Source organism: Propithecus coquereli, unplaced genomic scaffold, assembly GCF_000956105.1.
Source record: "Propithecus coquereli isolate 6110/MARCELLA unplaced genomic scaffold, Pcoq_1.0 Scaffold619, whole genome shotgun sequence".
Taxonomy (NCBI): domain Eukaryota; kingdom Metazoa; phylum Chordata; class Mammalia; order Primates; family Indriidae; genus Propithecus; species Propithecus coquereli.
In genome coordinates this window covers 442560-459642 of record NW_012152163.1, presented here as the reverse complement: position 1 = coordinate 459642, position 17083 = coordinate 442560, and the positions used below count along the sequence as shown (strand labels likewise).

Sequence of the window (17083 nt, the reverse complement as noted above, 5' to 3'; positions counted from 1 at the left end):
TTTCTATTTTTAGTAGAGATGGGGTCTTGCTTTTGCTCAGGCTGGTCTTGAACTCCTGAGCTCAAGTGATCCTCCCACCTCAGCCTCCCAGAGTGCTAGGATTACAGGCGTGAGCCACCGCACCTGGCCAGTAAAATTCTTATGTGTTAAGTAGGACAATATTAATTAGAGGCAAACTGTAGTAAGTTAAGGCTATATATTAATTCTAAGAACAACCATTAAAAAAAATTTTCAGGGAAAGCATTTGATAAAATTCAATACCTATTCATGATGGAAGCTCTCAGAAAACTAGGAATAGAAGGAAACTTCTTCAACTTGTTAATGAACATCTACAAAAAACTTACAGTTAGCAAGATAATTAATGGTCAGCTGATATATTAATCAATAAATAATTAATGGATTGAATCCTCCTTTTCCTGTAGATCATGAACAAAGCAAATATGTCTACTTTTACCACTGCTAGTCAACAGAGTTCTGAAAGTTCTAGCCAGCACAAAAAAGCAAGAGAAGGAAATAAAAGACATACAGATTGGAAAGGAAGAAATAAAACCATCCCTATTTGCAGATGACACGATGGTCTATGTAGAAAATCCCAAGGACTCTTTGGCAAAAAAGCATGATCCATAAAAGGAAAAACTGGTAAGCTGGATTTCGTCAAAAATTTTGCTCTGTAAGAAATCATGTTAGGAGGATGAAAAGACAAACTACAGAATCAGAGGAAATATTTGCAAACCGCAGGTCTGACAAATGACTAGTATCTAGAATATATAAAGACTCTCAACTCAACAATAAGAAGCAAACAACCCATTTAGAACTTGGAAAAAGAACTTTATCATTAAAGAAGTTACACAGATGACAATTAAGCACATGATAGCAATGTTCAATATCATCATTAGCCATTAGAGAAATAAAAATGAAAACCATAATGAGACATCTGTACACATCTATTAGAATGGCTAAAATAAAAAAAAGTGACAATGCCAAATGCTGGTCAGGATGTAGAGAAACTAGATCACTCATACACTGCTGGTGGGAATGTAAAATGGTATGGCCACTTGGGGAAACAGTTTAGCAGTTTCTTAAAAAATTAAACATGAAACCATAATGCCATAGACATTGTACTCCTGGACATTTATTCCAGAGAAATAGAGACTTATGTTCTACAAAAAATTGTACATGAGTGTTTATAGAAGATTTATTCATAGTATCTCCAAACCGTAAAATAACAGATATCCTTCAATGGATAAATGTTTTAAAAAAACAAAACTGTGGTACACTCACACCATGGAATACTACTGAGCAATAAAAAGGAATAAACTATTAATACACACAACCTGGATGAATCTCCAGAGAATTATGCTGAGAGAAAAAGGCCAATCCCAAAAGGTTAGATACTGTATGACTCCATTTATATAATGTTACTGAAATGATAAAATTGTATAAATGCAGAACAGATTAGTGGTTGCTGGGGTAAGGGTGGGAGGTATGTATGTGTGGCTATAAAAGGGCAATATGAGCAATCCTTGAAGTGACAGAAATGTTCTGTATCTTGGCTTATATCAATCTCAATATCCCGGTTGTGATATTGTATTAGTTTTGTAATATGTTACCATTGGGGGAAATTCGGTAAAGAGTACATGGGATGTTTCTGCATTATTCCGTACAATTGCATGTGACTCTAAAATTATGTCTAAATAAAATTTTAATCTAAAAAAAGAGCTCAAAGCCAACATGAGAGAGAAATGGAATAGAAAATACTCAATTAATCAAACAGGAGCCAGAGAAGGAGGAAACAATGAACAAAGAACAAACAGGATAAACAGGAAACAAATGTAATAGCAAGATGATGGGTGTAAACTCAATAATTAAATTATATGTAAATGGAATGAATACTCCCATTAAAACAGGGATTGTCAGCTGACTAAAGAAGTGAATCCCAACTATAGACTGTTTATAATACATTTTTTTTCTCCTAACTTTTTGGATCGCCAATTTCAAACGTGCAGAAAAATTGTAAGAATAGTACAAAGATTTTCCATATGCCTTAATACCTTCACCCAGATTCCTCAAATGTTAACATTTACCACATCTTTTTAATCCCTATGTGTCTTTTTATTTTTTCTCCCTGAACTGAGAGTAAGTTGCAAACATAATGCCCCAGTCATCCTTAAATGCTTCAGGGTACAATTCCTGAAAACAAGGACATTCTCTTAGATGACCAAGTATGATGATCAAAATCAGGAAATTAACATTAACACATAGTAGTATATTATCGACAGGCCTTAATCAGATTTTTATTTTCCTAATAATGTTATTTATGGCAAAAAAAAATCCCAGATCACAAGTTGCATTTAGTTGTCTGTTTTTTAAAGTCCTTTAATTTGGAACAGTTCCTCAATCTTGTTTAGTCTTTCACGACACTGACATTTTTGAAAAGCACAGGCCAATTTTTTCAAGGAACGTCTTTCATTTGAGATTTGTCTGATATTTTCCCACAAACAGATAAAGGTTATGCATTTTTGGCTGTACTGCAAAAGTGTTTTACTATTCTCAATGCATCATATCAAGAGGCACATGATGCCAATTTATCCTATTGTTGCTGTTAACTTTGGACTTTATCAAAGTAATGTCTTAATTGTAAAGTTGCTATTTTCCTCTTGGTAATAAATGAGTATCTTGTGGGAATATACTTTGAGGCTCTGCAAATATCTTGTGACTCCACAAATTTTCACCATTTCAGTATTCATTCACGTCTGAATTATTATTATGATAGTTGTCAAACAGCCTTTTTTCGTAATTCATCATTTCTTCTAACATTATTAGTTAGCTTTCTACTGTAAAGAAGAGGGTCCCTTCTCTTCCTTCCTATCAGTATTGCAATCATAGATTCCTATTTTATTCAACAGATTATAATCCTTTCCTGTCAGTATTCATATTGGAGCTCAAATTTTCCCAGATTTTGTCAGTAAAAGCCCCTTTAATCTGATTCCTGTGTCTTTTGACATGCTCTGAATAGTCTTTGAACATGTCCTTACTTTCTGGCACAAAATGTTCTAGGCTTGTCTTGTACTTTATCTACCTCAGGTCTGGAATCAGCCATTTCTTCAAGGAACTTTGGTTCCTTTTAGTGCAAACAGGAATTTAGAAACAAAGATCTGGGCATGAGGTGTGCTCACTGCTACTTAGGGATAACTGCTTCTACGCTGTTTTAGTGGGGGGAGGTATGAACACACGCACACACACGTGTATAAATAGACCCTCACACATCTACATTTATTCCTATATCTATCCATATTTATTAGAAACCACAAGTTCATAGTGATACCTCCAACTCCAATCCAGCACCAAGAGTTCCTTCTACCCTTTCCCCTTTTCATATGTGCAACTTTCTTCTCTGACAGTGAGAAACTTGGCTCTCATTATCTACAATACATTTATTTGTTTAATCCTAGAATATACATAAGATAGTTTTTGAATTGTTAATCCATACCTCTGCGAAAAAAAGACTAGTAATGAGAGTCCAATATTTATTTACATTTTGTCTTTACCATGAGGGCATTTAGTCTAAATATTGTGCTTTAAGTTACTTGGACAAAGATGGAGAATGCATTAGTGGTTGCCAGGGCTTGGGGAGGATGGATGGTTGTGGCCATAAAAGGGTAGCACGAGGGATCCTCGTGGTGATGGGACAGTTTTGTATCTTTTTTAATTTGAAACAACGTCTTGCTCTGTTGCCCAGGCTGGAGTGCAGTGGTGTCATCACTGCAACTCAAATTCCTGTGCTCAAGTGATCCTCCTGTCTCAGCCTCTGGAGTAGCTGGGACTACAAGTATGCACCACTGTGCCCAGCTAACTTTTAAATTTTTTGGATAGAAGCAGTCACGCTATGTTGCTCAGGCTGGTCTCAAACTCCTGGGCTTAAGCAATCCTCCTATGTTGGCCTCCCAAAGTGCTGGGATTACAGGTGTGAGCCACTGCGCCCAACCCAGTTCTGTATCTTGACTGCAGTGATGGTTACACAAATCTACATGTGATAAAATCACAAACAGCTACACACAAATGAGTGCATGTAAAATGGGTGGAATGTGAATAAAGCCTTGGATTGTACCAATGTTAATTTCCTGTTTGTGATATTGTACTACAGCTATGAATGATGTAATCACTGAGGGGAAAACAGAGTGAAGGACACACAGTACCTCTTTCTAATATTAATAGTTTTTGCAACTTCATCTGAACCTATAATTATTTAAAAATAAAAAGTTTTAAAAAGTTACTTGGGCTTATCCCTCCACCCCTGCCTCCATTTTATTTATTTATCTATTTATTTACTTATTTATAAATTTTTTTTAGAGATGGGGGTCTCACTATGTTGCCCAGGCTGGCCTTGAACTCCTGGGCTCAAGTGATCCTCCCCCTCAGTCTCCTGAGTAGCTGGGACTACAGTCTTGCACCACCGCTGGCCGGCTCTCTACTATTCCATTCATTTAAAGTCCAGTTAAGATCATTTGTTTCTATTTGCACTCCATTTTAGGCACCCCCTCTCCCCAAACTTCCTTGTTGATTGTCTTTTTGAGTGTGTAAAACATTAAATGGCTCTAAAAAGCTTAAAAGTTTTAACTGCACAAAAAGTATGTATACTCAGGGAAGTATTCATCAGCCCAGCCCAGTCAATATCTTTTCTCCTTTCTCCCATTCCCACCCACCCTCAGTGTGTAACCAGTTTTATTAGGCTGTGGCTTACCTTAATTTTGTTTCTTCTTTCACAATTGATCAGAATCATGTATATTTTTAGATTTCTCCTTCTTTCTTATAAAAAATGTTTATTTACTACATATACTCTTTGTATTTTGCTTTTTTAAAATAATACATCTTACAATTCAGTTCATAGAAATTTTCTTATTTTTTATCTTTTTATAGCTGCATAATACTCCATTGTATAGATGTACATAGATAATCACCGCTGTCCTATGTATGGGCATTTGGGTGTTTCCAATATTTTTCAATTACAAACAATGCTGTAGTGAATATCCTTGTGCATATATATTTCCATATTATTAGAAATATGAGTTCAGGGGATTCCTAGAAGTGGGACTGCTGGGTCAAGAGGTAAATGTGCTTTTATTTTTGTTAGATACTGTAAAATTCCTCTCCATAAGGCTTGTACCATTTTTGCATTGCCATCAGCATTGTATGGGTACCTATTTTCTCATAGCCTCACTAATGGAGTGTATTATTGTTCTTTAAATTTTTCACTATTTAGATAGGTGAAAAATTGTACCTCTGTATAGTTTTAATTTACTTTTCTTTAAATGTGAGTGAAGAAACATTATAGAAACCATTAAACATTATAGGAAAATAAAATTACAGATCACTATTCTTTGTCAACATAGATGCAAAAACCCTTCATACAATATTAGTAACTTGAATCAATCAATATATAAAGAGGATACATCATAACCAAGTAGGTTTTTATTCCAGGAATACAAGGTTGGTTGAACATTAGGAAATTAATCAATGTAAGTCACCACATCAACAGAATAAAGGAGAAAAATTATGATTATCTCTATAGATGCAGAAAAATATAATTTGACAAATTTCAATACTGTTCTTCATACAAACACTCAAACTAGAAATCGAAGGAAGCTTCCTCAATCTGACAAAGGGCACCTATGAAACATCTACAGCTAATATCACACTTAATGGTGAAAGACTGAATATTTTCCCCCTAAGATTAGGAATGAGGCAACAATATCTGCTCTTACCATTTCTCCAACATTTTACTGGAAGTACTAGCCCATGCAATAAGGCAAGAAAAGAGCAAAAGGCATATAGATTGGGAAGGCAGATGTTAAACTCTCTTTATTTGTAGACAACATGATTTTATATATAGAAAATATTAAGGAAACCATTAAAAAATCCTACTAGAATTAAGTAAATTTATCAAGGTTGCAGGGTTTCTATATACTATCAATAAGCCATTGGAAAATGACAGGATGAGCAAGTGTATGCATTTGTCAAGACTCAACGAATGATACTTAGTTACTCATTCCTTAGAATTTGGGCCTACATGAATGAAAGGTATGGGAGTTGGACCCAATGAAATACTTCTGACAATGTATTATAGAAAGCATGGCATTTATATGTACTTTCTTCTGTCTAACCACTGCAACATACTGCCTTCTTTGCAGTCTTTTTTTTCTTCTTCTTGAGATGGTCTCACTGTCACCCAGGGTAGAGTTCAGTGGTGTCATCATAGCTCACTGCAATCTCAAACTTCTGGGCTCAAGTGATCCTCCTGCCTCAGCCTCCCAAATAGCTGGGACTACAGGCATGTGCCACCACACCTGGCTGGCAAAGTTTTCTATTTTTTGTAGAGACAGGGTGTCACTCTTGCTCAGGCTGGTCTTGAACTCCTAGCCTCAAGCAATCCTCTTACCTCACCTTCCCAAAGTGCTAGGATTATAGGTGTGAGCCACCACATCCACTTTCATATTGCTTCCTTTGAATACTGAATTTGGGATTAAGTAGCCCCAGATTTAAATTTGAATTCTGAATCTGAGTAGCTGTACAACCTTGGGCTAGTTAGTTAACTTCACCTCTTTGAGTATTTTCCTTGTTTGTTAAATGGGATAACATTATAAGGTTTCATGAAAATAAATGATATAATTAATGCGACAATGGTTGACACATTGTAGGAACTTAGTAAACGTTTGTCTTAATTTTAGCAGGGCATTTTAATTAAGTCCTATTACAGTACTCTGTGGTATGCCATTTTCTTATAATAGAAGAAACCAGAGCTGCACAAGAGTAGTCTTGGTTGCCAGCTGAGAGCTTACAGACATGGATGGGAAGCAAGCATTTAGCTAGTGGAGGTGCACTAAAGACAAGTATACACCATAATTTCCCAAGTGTCACCACTCTACAATAGCTTTCTCATAGTTATTCACCTTACCAGCAATTGTTCATGACTTCATTTTCATTCCAATTTATTTTTCTTCCTCTGGATTTTAAAATTATTGGTTCAAGGAAGGAATCATTGGTCCTAGCCAAAAACTCTATTTCTTTATCTCCTCCTAATAAAATACATTACTAATTTATGCTTAGAGAAACTGGATTCCTTATTCTTACTATCTGGGCTCATTCTACAGGTCCATTTGTCTTCAATGGGTCACCTCTCCTTCCCCTAATATTGGACATGTCTATTTCATTCACCTACCAAGCATTCAGCGAACACTTACGCCAGGCCCTACGGATGAAGATCAGAGAAGGTGGTAGTGCTTAACAGCTGAATCTTGAAGGATGAGTAAGTAAGGTAGGGAAATTTATGCTCCATTTGGGGTATCCTGCCTCTTCCCAAGAAATTATGCCTTAGTTGCAAATAGTAACAATTAGTTGAGAACCTCCTTCCTTCAAAAAGTCAAAGAGACAGGAACAATCCCATTACTGTTTTTTTCCTATTTTAACTAGTTAGAAATTTTCTTTTTTTTTTGGCTTGTAATTTTCTCTTGTGAAATTCTGTTACCAGCAAGCAGGACAGATAGAAAAGTTAATTTAAGAAAAATGACTTCCTAAAAGTTCCCCGCCCCCCGCCCAAAATGAAGACTCACCTCTGACTCCTCTCAGGAATGTCCAGCACAAATCCAAACATCATCTCAGCAATCTTATTGGAGCTGCAGGTGGGGGTCCTGTCTACCTCCACGGCTATGGATAGCATCCTCTGAAGCTGGCACACAATCCTGGGTCCAGAACATAGGACACAGATGAGTGGGAGGGTCTGGCGAGGAGCCACCCTGTGGCTAGGAGGAGGTCCCCACCAGTGTACATCAAGAATAAAGACTACTAAAGGATCTTATAAAGCACACACAAGGTCAGGGAGAACTACTCAAGCCATCAGCATGCTTTCATTTAGCAATTTCACCTACCTGAATCCCTTTTGCCAGATCATACTATCTGAACCTCTCAGAACCTGGGGTTGAGCTGCAAAAGCAAGCTGCTTTTAAATTCAAAAATTCACAATCTTAAGGATCTAGAGAACTTTAAGGATCATCTGAACTATAACTTCCCTGTTTTACAGATGATGAAACAGCTCCAGAGTGACTAAAAATTATTTCAATTTCTTTGATACAGGAGAAAATATGTATTTGCCATATAGTTTTTTTTTTGTTACTGTTTCCTTTACAATAGTTTCTAAGTTCAGTCTCAGAACTTCTGCTGGTGGAACCTGACCTTCTCTTTAGCCTACTGTGGGAGAGACCCAGCCTGATATGGCCATTCCTGGTGTAGGAAACTGGGAAACCCCTCAGAAAGGGAAGGCTGGCCTGTTATCAGCCTTTTCTAACATGTATTATCTGTGATGGAAGGAAGGGCTTTGTTTTTAGAAAATCTGCAGCCAGTGACAATGGGTGGACCAGACTAGGGTCTTGGGCATCAGATTCTGGCTCTACAATGATAAGCTGTTCAACCTTAGACAAGTTACTAACTCTGAGTCTAAGTGTTCTCATCTATAAAACAGGGGAAGAATATCATGTATTTCATAAAGTTGTGAGTGATGTGTAAAATATCTGGCAGATAGGCACTCCTTAATGATAAATGGTAGCACTTATTACTGTTTTTGATAAGATCATGATAAAATTGACTTTTAGGGGGCCTATTGTTATTTCTGCTAATATTTACTTATAAAAAATTTATTATGATTATTATTATGAGATTAGCTTCCATTGAAGGAACAGTATCTGCCTCCCTCTTTGGTTTGTATATGGTACCTCTGAGATAACCTCACTTTCGGGCCTTCTCCAAGAAAATGCTTCATTGTTCAAAAACATTCCCCCTTAAGATAAAATATTGTCTCCTAAATTAGTTGAAATCTGTAGGCTTTATAAATTAGGTAGGTACAACCAGATTATAATATAACACTGAATTTAGGCACAAATGCTATATTTGAAATGTCAAGTGTGACTGGTTTTTAACAATATATATGATTGGCATGGAATACTAACTAGGTCACTTGTACAAGGGCAGCCCCAGCCTCTAAAATCCTGGCATTTCTCAAAAAAAGCCAAGACCACATTTAACTTCATAAAAGAAATGCCATGAATCTCTTTCCAGTGCAGTCTGAGGCAATGAGATCTACCCTGACCTGTTGGAACCTGCAGGTTGAACTGCTGTTTTCCTGCCAGGACTAGGGGAGATAAACACAGGTCCTTAAGCACTTGAGGTTGCTGGAACACTGCTACCCACCACTCCTCTATGTCAGTGGCTACCTCAAGTGGTGAGTAGCTATAACCCTTTATTGTCTCTTAGAATTCGGGAAAGGAAGTGCAGTGTCCTTTAGCTTTTTCACTTCTGCTTTGTGACTTTGTACTCACTTTGTGCAGTCCTGTTCATCTAGGGGTGAAAGCACCTGCTTTTGGTCTACTTTGGAATTAGAATGTAGCATTTAGTTAAACTAAGTCTTTAATGAGAATCAGCCTATGTTACAAGATCTTGTTAATTTGAGGGAAGCAACTCTTAGGGAGTGGTGCTGCTCTCTAAAACACTAAATCCCAATAACCCTGGAAAGACAACCTCTGTTTGCCCCCTTACAGCTGATTGGTGTTCTTTGTCAGGTTAGGCTGGAAAGAAGGGTGGCTACTGCTGGCTTTCAAGACTCCTGTTCCTGAAGAGGTTTGATTCCCATTTGGGGGCTGAGTTAATCCATCTGCAGTCACTGCTTTGACCAGCCACTTGATAACATCCCTGCAGTTGAAAAAGGGTAAGAAGGAAAAGGTTTATTCTTTTTCCTGGGGAGGGGGAAAAAAAAAAAAAAAAAAAATAAAAGAAGAGGTTTAAACTTCTGTTGTATTTATGATGTTCTGGACTACAGCCTTAATCTGAGCTCCCAGATCCCTAGATTTCCCTAAAGGCAACAAAGGGGGTCCTTAGGTTATTTTTAATATTTAAATCTAATGAAATCCCACATTTAATTACAGTAAGGCTAAAAAGATAACTAAAACATCAACATTCTTCTTTCAGTTATAATTATTGAAAGGTAACTCCAAGGTCAAAGAACACTATCTGTGACTTCCTGGCCAGGTGGAAGGTTGGACTACATGACCACAGAAGTCCTTGCTGGCTCTCTATTACTAGGTATCATCTGTTAATTCTAATAACTAAGGTTTAGAGTATGTGTAGTGGAGTCATACTTTATACAGGGCTTAGTCTCTAAAAGTTGGTAAGGTAAGAACATCTCATATAGTCAAAATTACTTTTGATGATCACTTAGGTAACCCAGGTAAAAATGGTGGATTGAATACACATATCTAATTTTGTTCCCTCCTAAAACCTCACTAATATTCCAGTAAACACTTTTAAAAAAATATCTATAAGGAAGGGGAGGAGAGGAGACAACAGCAGTGAAATCTTAGAAGGTAGAAGGCAAATGAGTATACTCACAAAATAGAATATTACATAGCAGTCAAAATGAAAATGCTATGACAGGCAACAATATGCACAAATCTTAGTACTATAAAATATTAAGTGAAAAATAAAGTTCTCAATAGATTACATACAACATGATGTCTTTTAATATAAAGATAAAAGAAACTAAAATTAAAATATATACTTTATAGGAACACATGTATGTACAATAAAAATACATAGAAAGGAAAGAAATATTTTCAAAACATTTTTAAGGAAAAAAGAAAGGAAAGAAATGAAATGACGAACATGCAGGATGGAGATTATTTTGGGCACAGGGAGGGGCAAAGGTGGGAGATGGGGGATGGTGTGTGGTTAGAGGTGGGTAATTGTCAAGCTCCTAGTCTTTGATTTGGGGGTAGGTTAAGAGATGCTGATTACAGAATTAAAGGTAACTAAATAACTAAGCAAATAAATCAAGTGTGTCATGTTTTAAGAATGATGTTTAATCCAAGTCTATGACTTTGGTAAAGAGATAAATTTTAATTGACTTAGCAGAATTGAGGAAGCTGATCCTAAGCCAACAGCAAGTGGGAGCACTAGGCTTCTCTGAAGTGAGGGTGAAGGAGTGTAAGTTAAAATAAATAGGATGGCTTGAAAGCTGTTTAAGAAATTTTCAGACCCCTGGGTCTTCTTCCCCAACTCTTCAGACTACAGGTCAATTCTGTGAAGAGGTAAAACAAAGGGTCTCTGGACTGGGATATAAGGCACAGCCTGGAGGCAACGGCACCAGGGCAAACAGGGACACTTAACGAACATACGCATGCTGAATGCTTGCAGTCTTCCCACACTTATCTTCTAAAAACCTGAAGTTTCAGTCTCTATCTCTCATGTAGGAGATTAGAAGTCTTCTCTGGAAAACCCAACCAGTCCCAAGAGGAAAGACCTGAAGACACTCCCAGCACTTTGGGAGGCTGAGGTGGGAGGATTGGTTGAGCCCAGGAGTTTGAGACCAGCCTGGACAATACCCTGAGACCCTATCTCTAGAGAAAAAAAAAAAGAAATGGAAATCTAGTTCTACCTATAGGGAAGTACAGAAATGACAAGTCCTCCCATGTCCTCAGAGCTTCTTTTGAGTCTCTCACATTTATACATGGATAGACTACACCAAGGTTTACCAAACATCTATGGAAAACTTCAAACATAAGAGATAGAGAACAAAATAGCAAAAAAAAAAAAAAAAAAAAAAAAAAGCAACATGGGGAAACAGATATTATGCAGAGAATTAGAAAACAAAAATGAAAATCATCAAAGATATGAGATGATATAGATCCAGGAAACAAGAAAACAAGAACAGAATACTACTTATTAATTTCAATAAGGAACACAGAAAAAAAATAAAAGAGCTCTTGGAAATTAGAAACACAACAACAAAAATGAAAAACCCTATTTACCAGATACAAAGAGATATGAAGGATATTTTCCCAGACTGAAATGGCCTACTGAAAGCCCAACACAATGGATGAATATAGACCTTCAACAAGTCCACTGGTCAAAAAGAGAGCTTTGCCAACTTCCAGAGGAAAAAACCAGGGCACATTTAAAGAATACGTAATCAAAATAGCTTCTGACATCTTTACAGCAATTCTGGGAGCTAGAAGACAATGGAAGATTTCCTTCAATGTTCTGTAGAAAAGTTATTTCAAGATCTCAAAAACGTTGCTTCCTGTACACCTTTCTTAGAAAGCTAGTAGAGACTGATTCCTTAACACAAGGGAGTAAAAACCAAGAAAGAGAAAGACATAGGACAAGTAAGTCATCCAACAGTGGAAAGAGGTAAAGGGAACTCTCACATTTACAATGAAGAAGACTGGAAGAGGACAGAATTTGGGGTTGACTTCTGATTTGCACAAAGAAAGAAAGAAAACTAAAAATAGGACAATTATTAACTCTAGGGAAAACAAAAAGGTATGAATAAAGGAAAAGTAATCATAGTACTTGGCTAAATTCTAGTAGTCTACATAGTCAAAGTAATAGAAACTTTGAATATTGATTTAAAAAAAATTATGGGCTGGGCACAGTGGCTCATGCCTATAATCCCACCACTTTGGGAGGCCAAGGCAGGAGGACTGCTTGATGCCAGGAGTTCAAGACCAGCCTGGGCAACACTGCAAAATCAGCTGGGTGTGGTGGCGCATGCCTGTAGTCCCAGCTACGGGCTGAGGCGGCAGGAAAACTTGAGCCTAGGAGGTGGATTTACAGTTAGCTGTCATTGTGCCTGGGTGACAGAATGACTGTCTCTTAATAAAAAAGGATATAACTGTATTAATGGTACAGGAGCTGGGAAATGTGTGTGTGTGTGTGATGCGGGGAGGTGGGGAGGAAAATGAGCTAACTCCTAATCTTTCACGCAGGAAGTCAGTAGATAATGGCTAACAATGGAAATCAAGAAGTAGAAACACACATATGTTATTTTACCATATGGAGGTGAGTATCAAAAGAATCAATTAAAGAGTTGGGAGAGTGAAATGCAGGTGAGGGGACCTGGAGACAAGTCTATTTCTTAAATCGTGTAGAACTAGTTTACTCTTTGTATGTATAGTTAAAAATGAAATAAAGAAAAGAAAATCCCTTAAGAGGGGGTCATATAGAGACTGACTTAGAATCCTTTTTTTAAAAAATCCTCTTTCATGTATAATTTACATACAATAAATTTCCAAGGTTTTGTTTGATGAGTTTAGGTAAGTATATGCATACATCCATGTAATCACCACTTCAATCTATTATTCATCTCTTAATGAATCAAAGATAGTTCATTTTCCCTACAGCTAGAACAAATGATTTTTTTCATTGATTGAGCACAAAACAGAGGACCTGGCTTACATTTAGAGGCTATAAATACACTCTCTCCATGCCTATCTTTAAACCTAAGAATCACTCTGTACAGTGAGAGGCTCATACCACGAGGGATGAAAATGAAAGCAACTAAGAGAACGGTGGGTCATGTTTCCCATCTGCCACTCACTCTAAAGCCAAGCTCAAAAAGCATAATGGTAGATAGAATCGCTCTCATTATTTAAATTACTATTTTTCACTTTAAAACCAACTGTCCTGTGTTCTTTGTAGATTCTCTACTTACTGATTTTTCTACTCCTATAATTATTAACATTTAAACTTTAGGTAAAATGCCACATATAGGAAAATGGATATGGGCATGCAAACCAATGGGGCAAAAGCTGACCAATGCCCCAAACATAATGGAACTTCTGCCTTTTTTAATCGAAGAGTTATAAATGTCAATATCTCACACTGGCCTGTGAAAAATACTCTCAAAAAATAGATAAGGACATATGGGAAAGTAAATAAGAGTGGAAGAGTTTCAAGACTGCTCTAAACAAAGAGATGCTGGTACACTATTCTAGTGAGAACCATTTCCAAAAAAGCGAGGGTGTTTAGAGGTTCCTCAACTTACAATGGGGTTATATCCTGATAAACCCATCGTAAGTTGAAAATACATTTAATACACCTAACCTACTGAACACCATAGCTTAGCCTAGCCTACCTTAAATGTGCTCAAAATACGTACAATAGCCTACGGTTGGGCAAAATCATCTAATACAAAGCCTATTTGATAATAAAGTGTTGACTTTTTGTTGACTATTTCATGTAATTCATTGAATACTGCACTGAAAGTGAAAGACAGAATGGTTGCATGGGTACCTGATGTACGGTTTCTACTGAATGCATATTGCTTTCACACCATTATAAAATCGAACAATTTTAAGTCAAACATTTTTGAGTTGGGGACCATGTGTAGACCCAAGAGAAAAATTTCAGCCTGAGATCCTCATCCTAGAAATCATTCTCCACTCCCTTGGTATAAGCATATAGTAGTTCCACACTCTGAAGCTTCCAGAAACTTTGACCCTAATTCTAGGAAAAAAGAACACATGCTTACTATCTATTGTACCTTACTGTCAGCCACATGATCTACTGCCATAATATTACTTTTCATAAACTAGTAGTGACAAATGAGATTTACACTGAGTTCATCAAGGAGATGGAAATAAATCTACATTAATAAAAGCCACAAAAGTTTTACACGAGTTTCCCCCTTAGATCTCACAAGGTTGTTTGGACAATACTTAAATAGACCAAAGGAAGTCAATGGCATTAAAAGAAAAAATCACTCAAGCTATGGTACCTGCCATATTGTTGGTGCAGAGAGGGTTTCTTTTTAAATTATCTGTAGTTTTAATAATTATCCTTGTTATACTATCTAGTGACTAGAAAACCTTGTCCACCTGATATTCTCTAGCCTTCAGCAGCTGCCCACCTATACCTACTACCTCTTGTCATCCCAGGGCTCAGGTGGCTGGTTACCTGACATTGTGGGGCTGCTTGTCACAAGACAGCACAGTGTTTGCAATGGATTGCTGCAGGTGCTGTCGTTGCCTCCTCAGGATCTGCTGGAAGTCATCTTCAAGGGTCTGTACTACATAACGCAGAAAAAGGACTCGCCCAGGCAGAGTCTGTCCCTGTGGGAAAATGAATAAGAAGTCAGTCTTTTCAATCTCCTGGATGACAGTAAGCATCAGGCACTCTTAAATACTAAGTCCAAGAGAAGGACTAGGTCCAAGAGAACTAAGTCCATGAGTCAACAAATGTGTCTGTACCTAAAATAGAGGCTCCTGGGAGAGAGCAGGTAGTCTAAGTCATTACAAAAGAGGACAAATAGGGCAACTGCTAAAAGAATGATATCCTATAAGTTCTGAGAAACCATTTTTTATTTTTGGTTTCTAAGGATTAAAAATAATTTACTTACTCAAAAGATTAGGCATCTGCAGATAATTAGAACTTCCTAACAGCTAAGATGCAACCAGAAGTGCAGATAATTAGAATTTCCTAACAGCTAAGATGCAACCAGAAGTCTGCTGGAGTCTCTAGGATTATAGACCTTTTGATCTAGAGACAGCCAAGGGAAGTCAGTCTCTCTCAATGAACCTATAAACCTTAGGATAAACCCAAAACTTAGATAGCAGAACAGAGAGAGAAGTTGGTTCTTTAATGACTCTGATGAGCTGCTGGATCAAACAACCATGATATCCACCTCATTGCTGAGCTTCCAGTAATGTGAGCTGACACGTGTCCTTATTGTTGAGGCAAATCTGAGCTGGGTATTCTGTTACAGGTGAAACGATCCTAACTGACACAGGTAAAGAGCATGGCCTTTGGTGGAACACAGATCTTATGCATTTTTGTTGTTGTTGTTTTTTTTTTTTGGAGACAGAGTCTCGCTCTGCTGCCCAGGCTAGAGTGCCATGGTGTCAGCCTAGCTCACTGCAACCTCAAACTCCTGGGCTCAAGCAATCCTTCTGTCTCAGCCTCCTGAGTAGCTGGGACTACAGGCATGAGCCACCATGCCTGGCTAATTTTTTCTATATATTTTTAGTTATCCAGCTAATTTCTTTCTATTTTTAGTAGAGACGGGGTCTCACTCTTGCTCAGAGCTGGTCTCGAACTCCTGACCTCGAGCGATCCTCCCGCCTTGGCCTTCCAGAGTGCTAGGATTACAGGCGTGAGCCACTGCGTCCGGCAGTTGTTTGTTTTAAATCTAGCTCTATCCCTTATTTAATTTCTCTTACTTAACTCTTCTGAGTCTCATGGGGATAATTCTGACCTTACCAAAGGCAGACTTTACCTGTCACATAGCTGGCAGGCATACACAATTTGTTGGTTTCCTTTACTAGAAGACAAGCGCTAGGAGCTCAGGAGCTCAGGCTTTGAAACTTCACAGAATAGGAAGGCACCAAACTGTTTCTGGACTATTTTGGGAACTTTCAAACTCCAGGGGGTAGGTATGTTTTCTGGGAACATAAACTCATGGACCAAGATATGGTTCAGTCAGTAGGAAACATATAACCATTCTAAGCACACATCATTTCTTTCTTTTTTGGGGGGGAGGTGACACTAAGATATCTTTGTCTTCTGAACATGTGTATTTTTCTCTAATTCTTAATAATTGATATTTTGTAAAAAAAAATCAAGTATGATACTTGTGTTAGACTTGCTATGAAAATCTTCTACTGACAACACTCTCTACCACTTGTCTTCACCAGTACCCTAGAGGGAATAATTTTTAACACATTCTTCTAAAAGTCACTCTAAACATTTCTAAAGAAATAGGCTTTTATTGCTATTTCTTGATTTATCAACTGTAGACATTACCTGTTGGTTTCTGCTATGCTAGATAAGGATTTAACTCACTTAGGCCAAATCCACAGCTCTTCTCTTCCCAAAATAACTGTATCTCCACCATCTACAGACAGTATCTCTTGACTCCCCATTTGGGAAGATAAGAATGTTGTAACAGCCCTATTATTGTTAGAGATCCTATCCCTTTTCAACTCTCAACCTGTATCTTCTACACTTTTCATTTTACATTGTCATGGCTAATAAAATGGTCTCCTATGCTTTGTATGTAAATTGATTCTAAATGTTATAACTAGTGCTTACAGTATCAGGACTATGTTAAAATTATTTACTATACTGGAAATCTATATAGTACACTAAGAAAATCATTCCTTTTTGTGAAGTTTTTTTTTCCTACAGTTTCTTTTTTTCCCTCCCTTTATTGACTGCTATCATAACATACTTCTTTTAACTCCTCAAGAATGGTGGATAGTTA

At 37.3% G+C, this 17083-nt stretch overlaps 1 protein-coding gene across 1 annotated transcript in view; it reads right to left on the bottom strand.

Annotated features, from left to right (window-relative positions):
- SIMC1 (SUMO-interacting motifs containing 1) overlaps positions 1–17083 on the bottom strand; it is an 84967-nt gene that overhangs the window by 13285 nt on the left and 54599 nt on the right. The window contains exons 7-9 of the mRNA XM_012659475.1: positions 14779–14933; positions 9583–9735; positions 7608–7736 (exon numbers count right to left, since the gene is read on the bottom strand). Coding sequence (XP_012514929.1) covers positions 7608–7736; positions 9583–9735; positions 14779–14933 — 437 coding nt within the window. The remainder of the gene's footprint in view (positions 1–7607; positions 7737–9582; positions 9736–14778; positions 14934–17083) is intronic.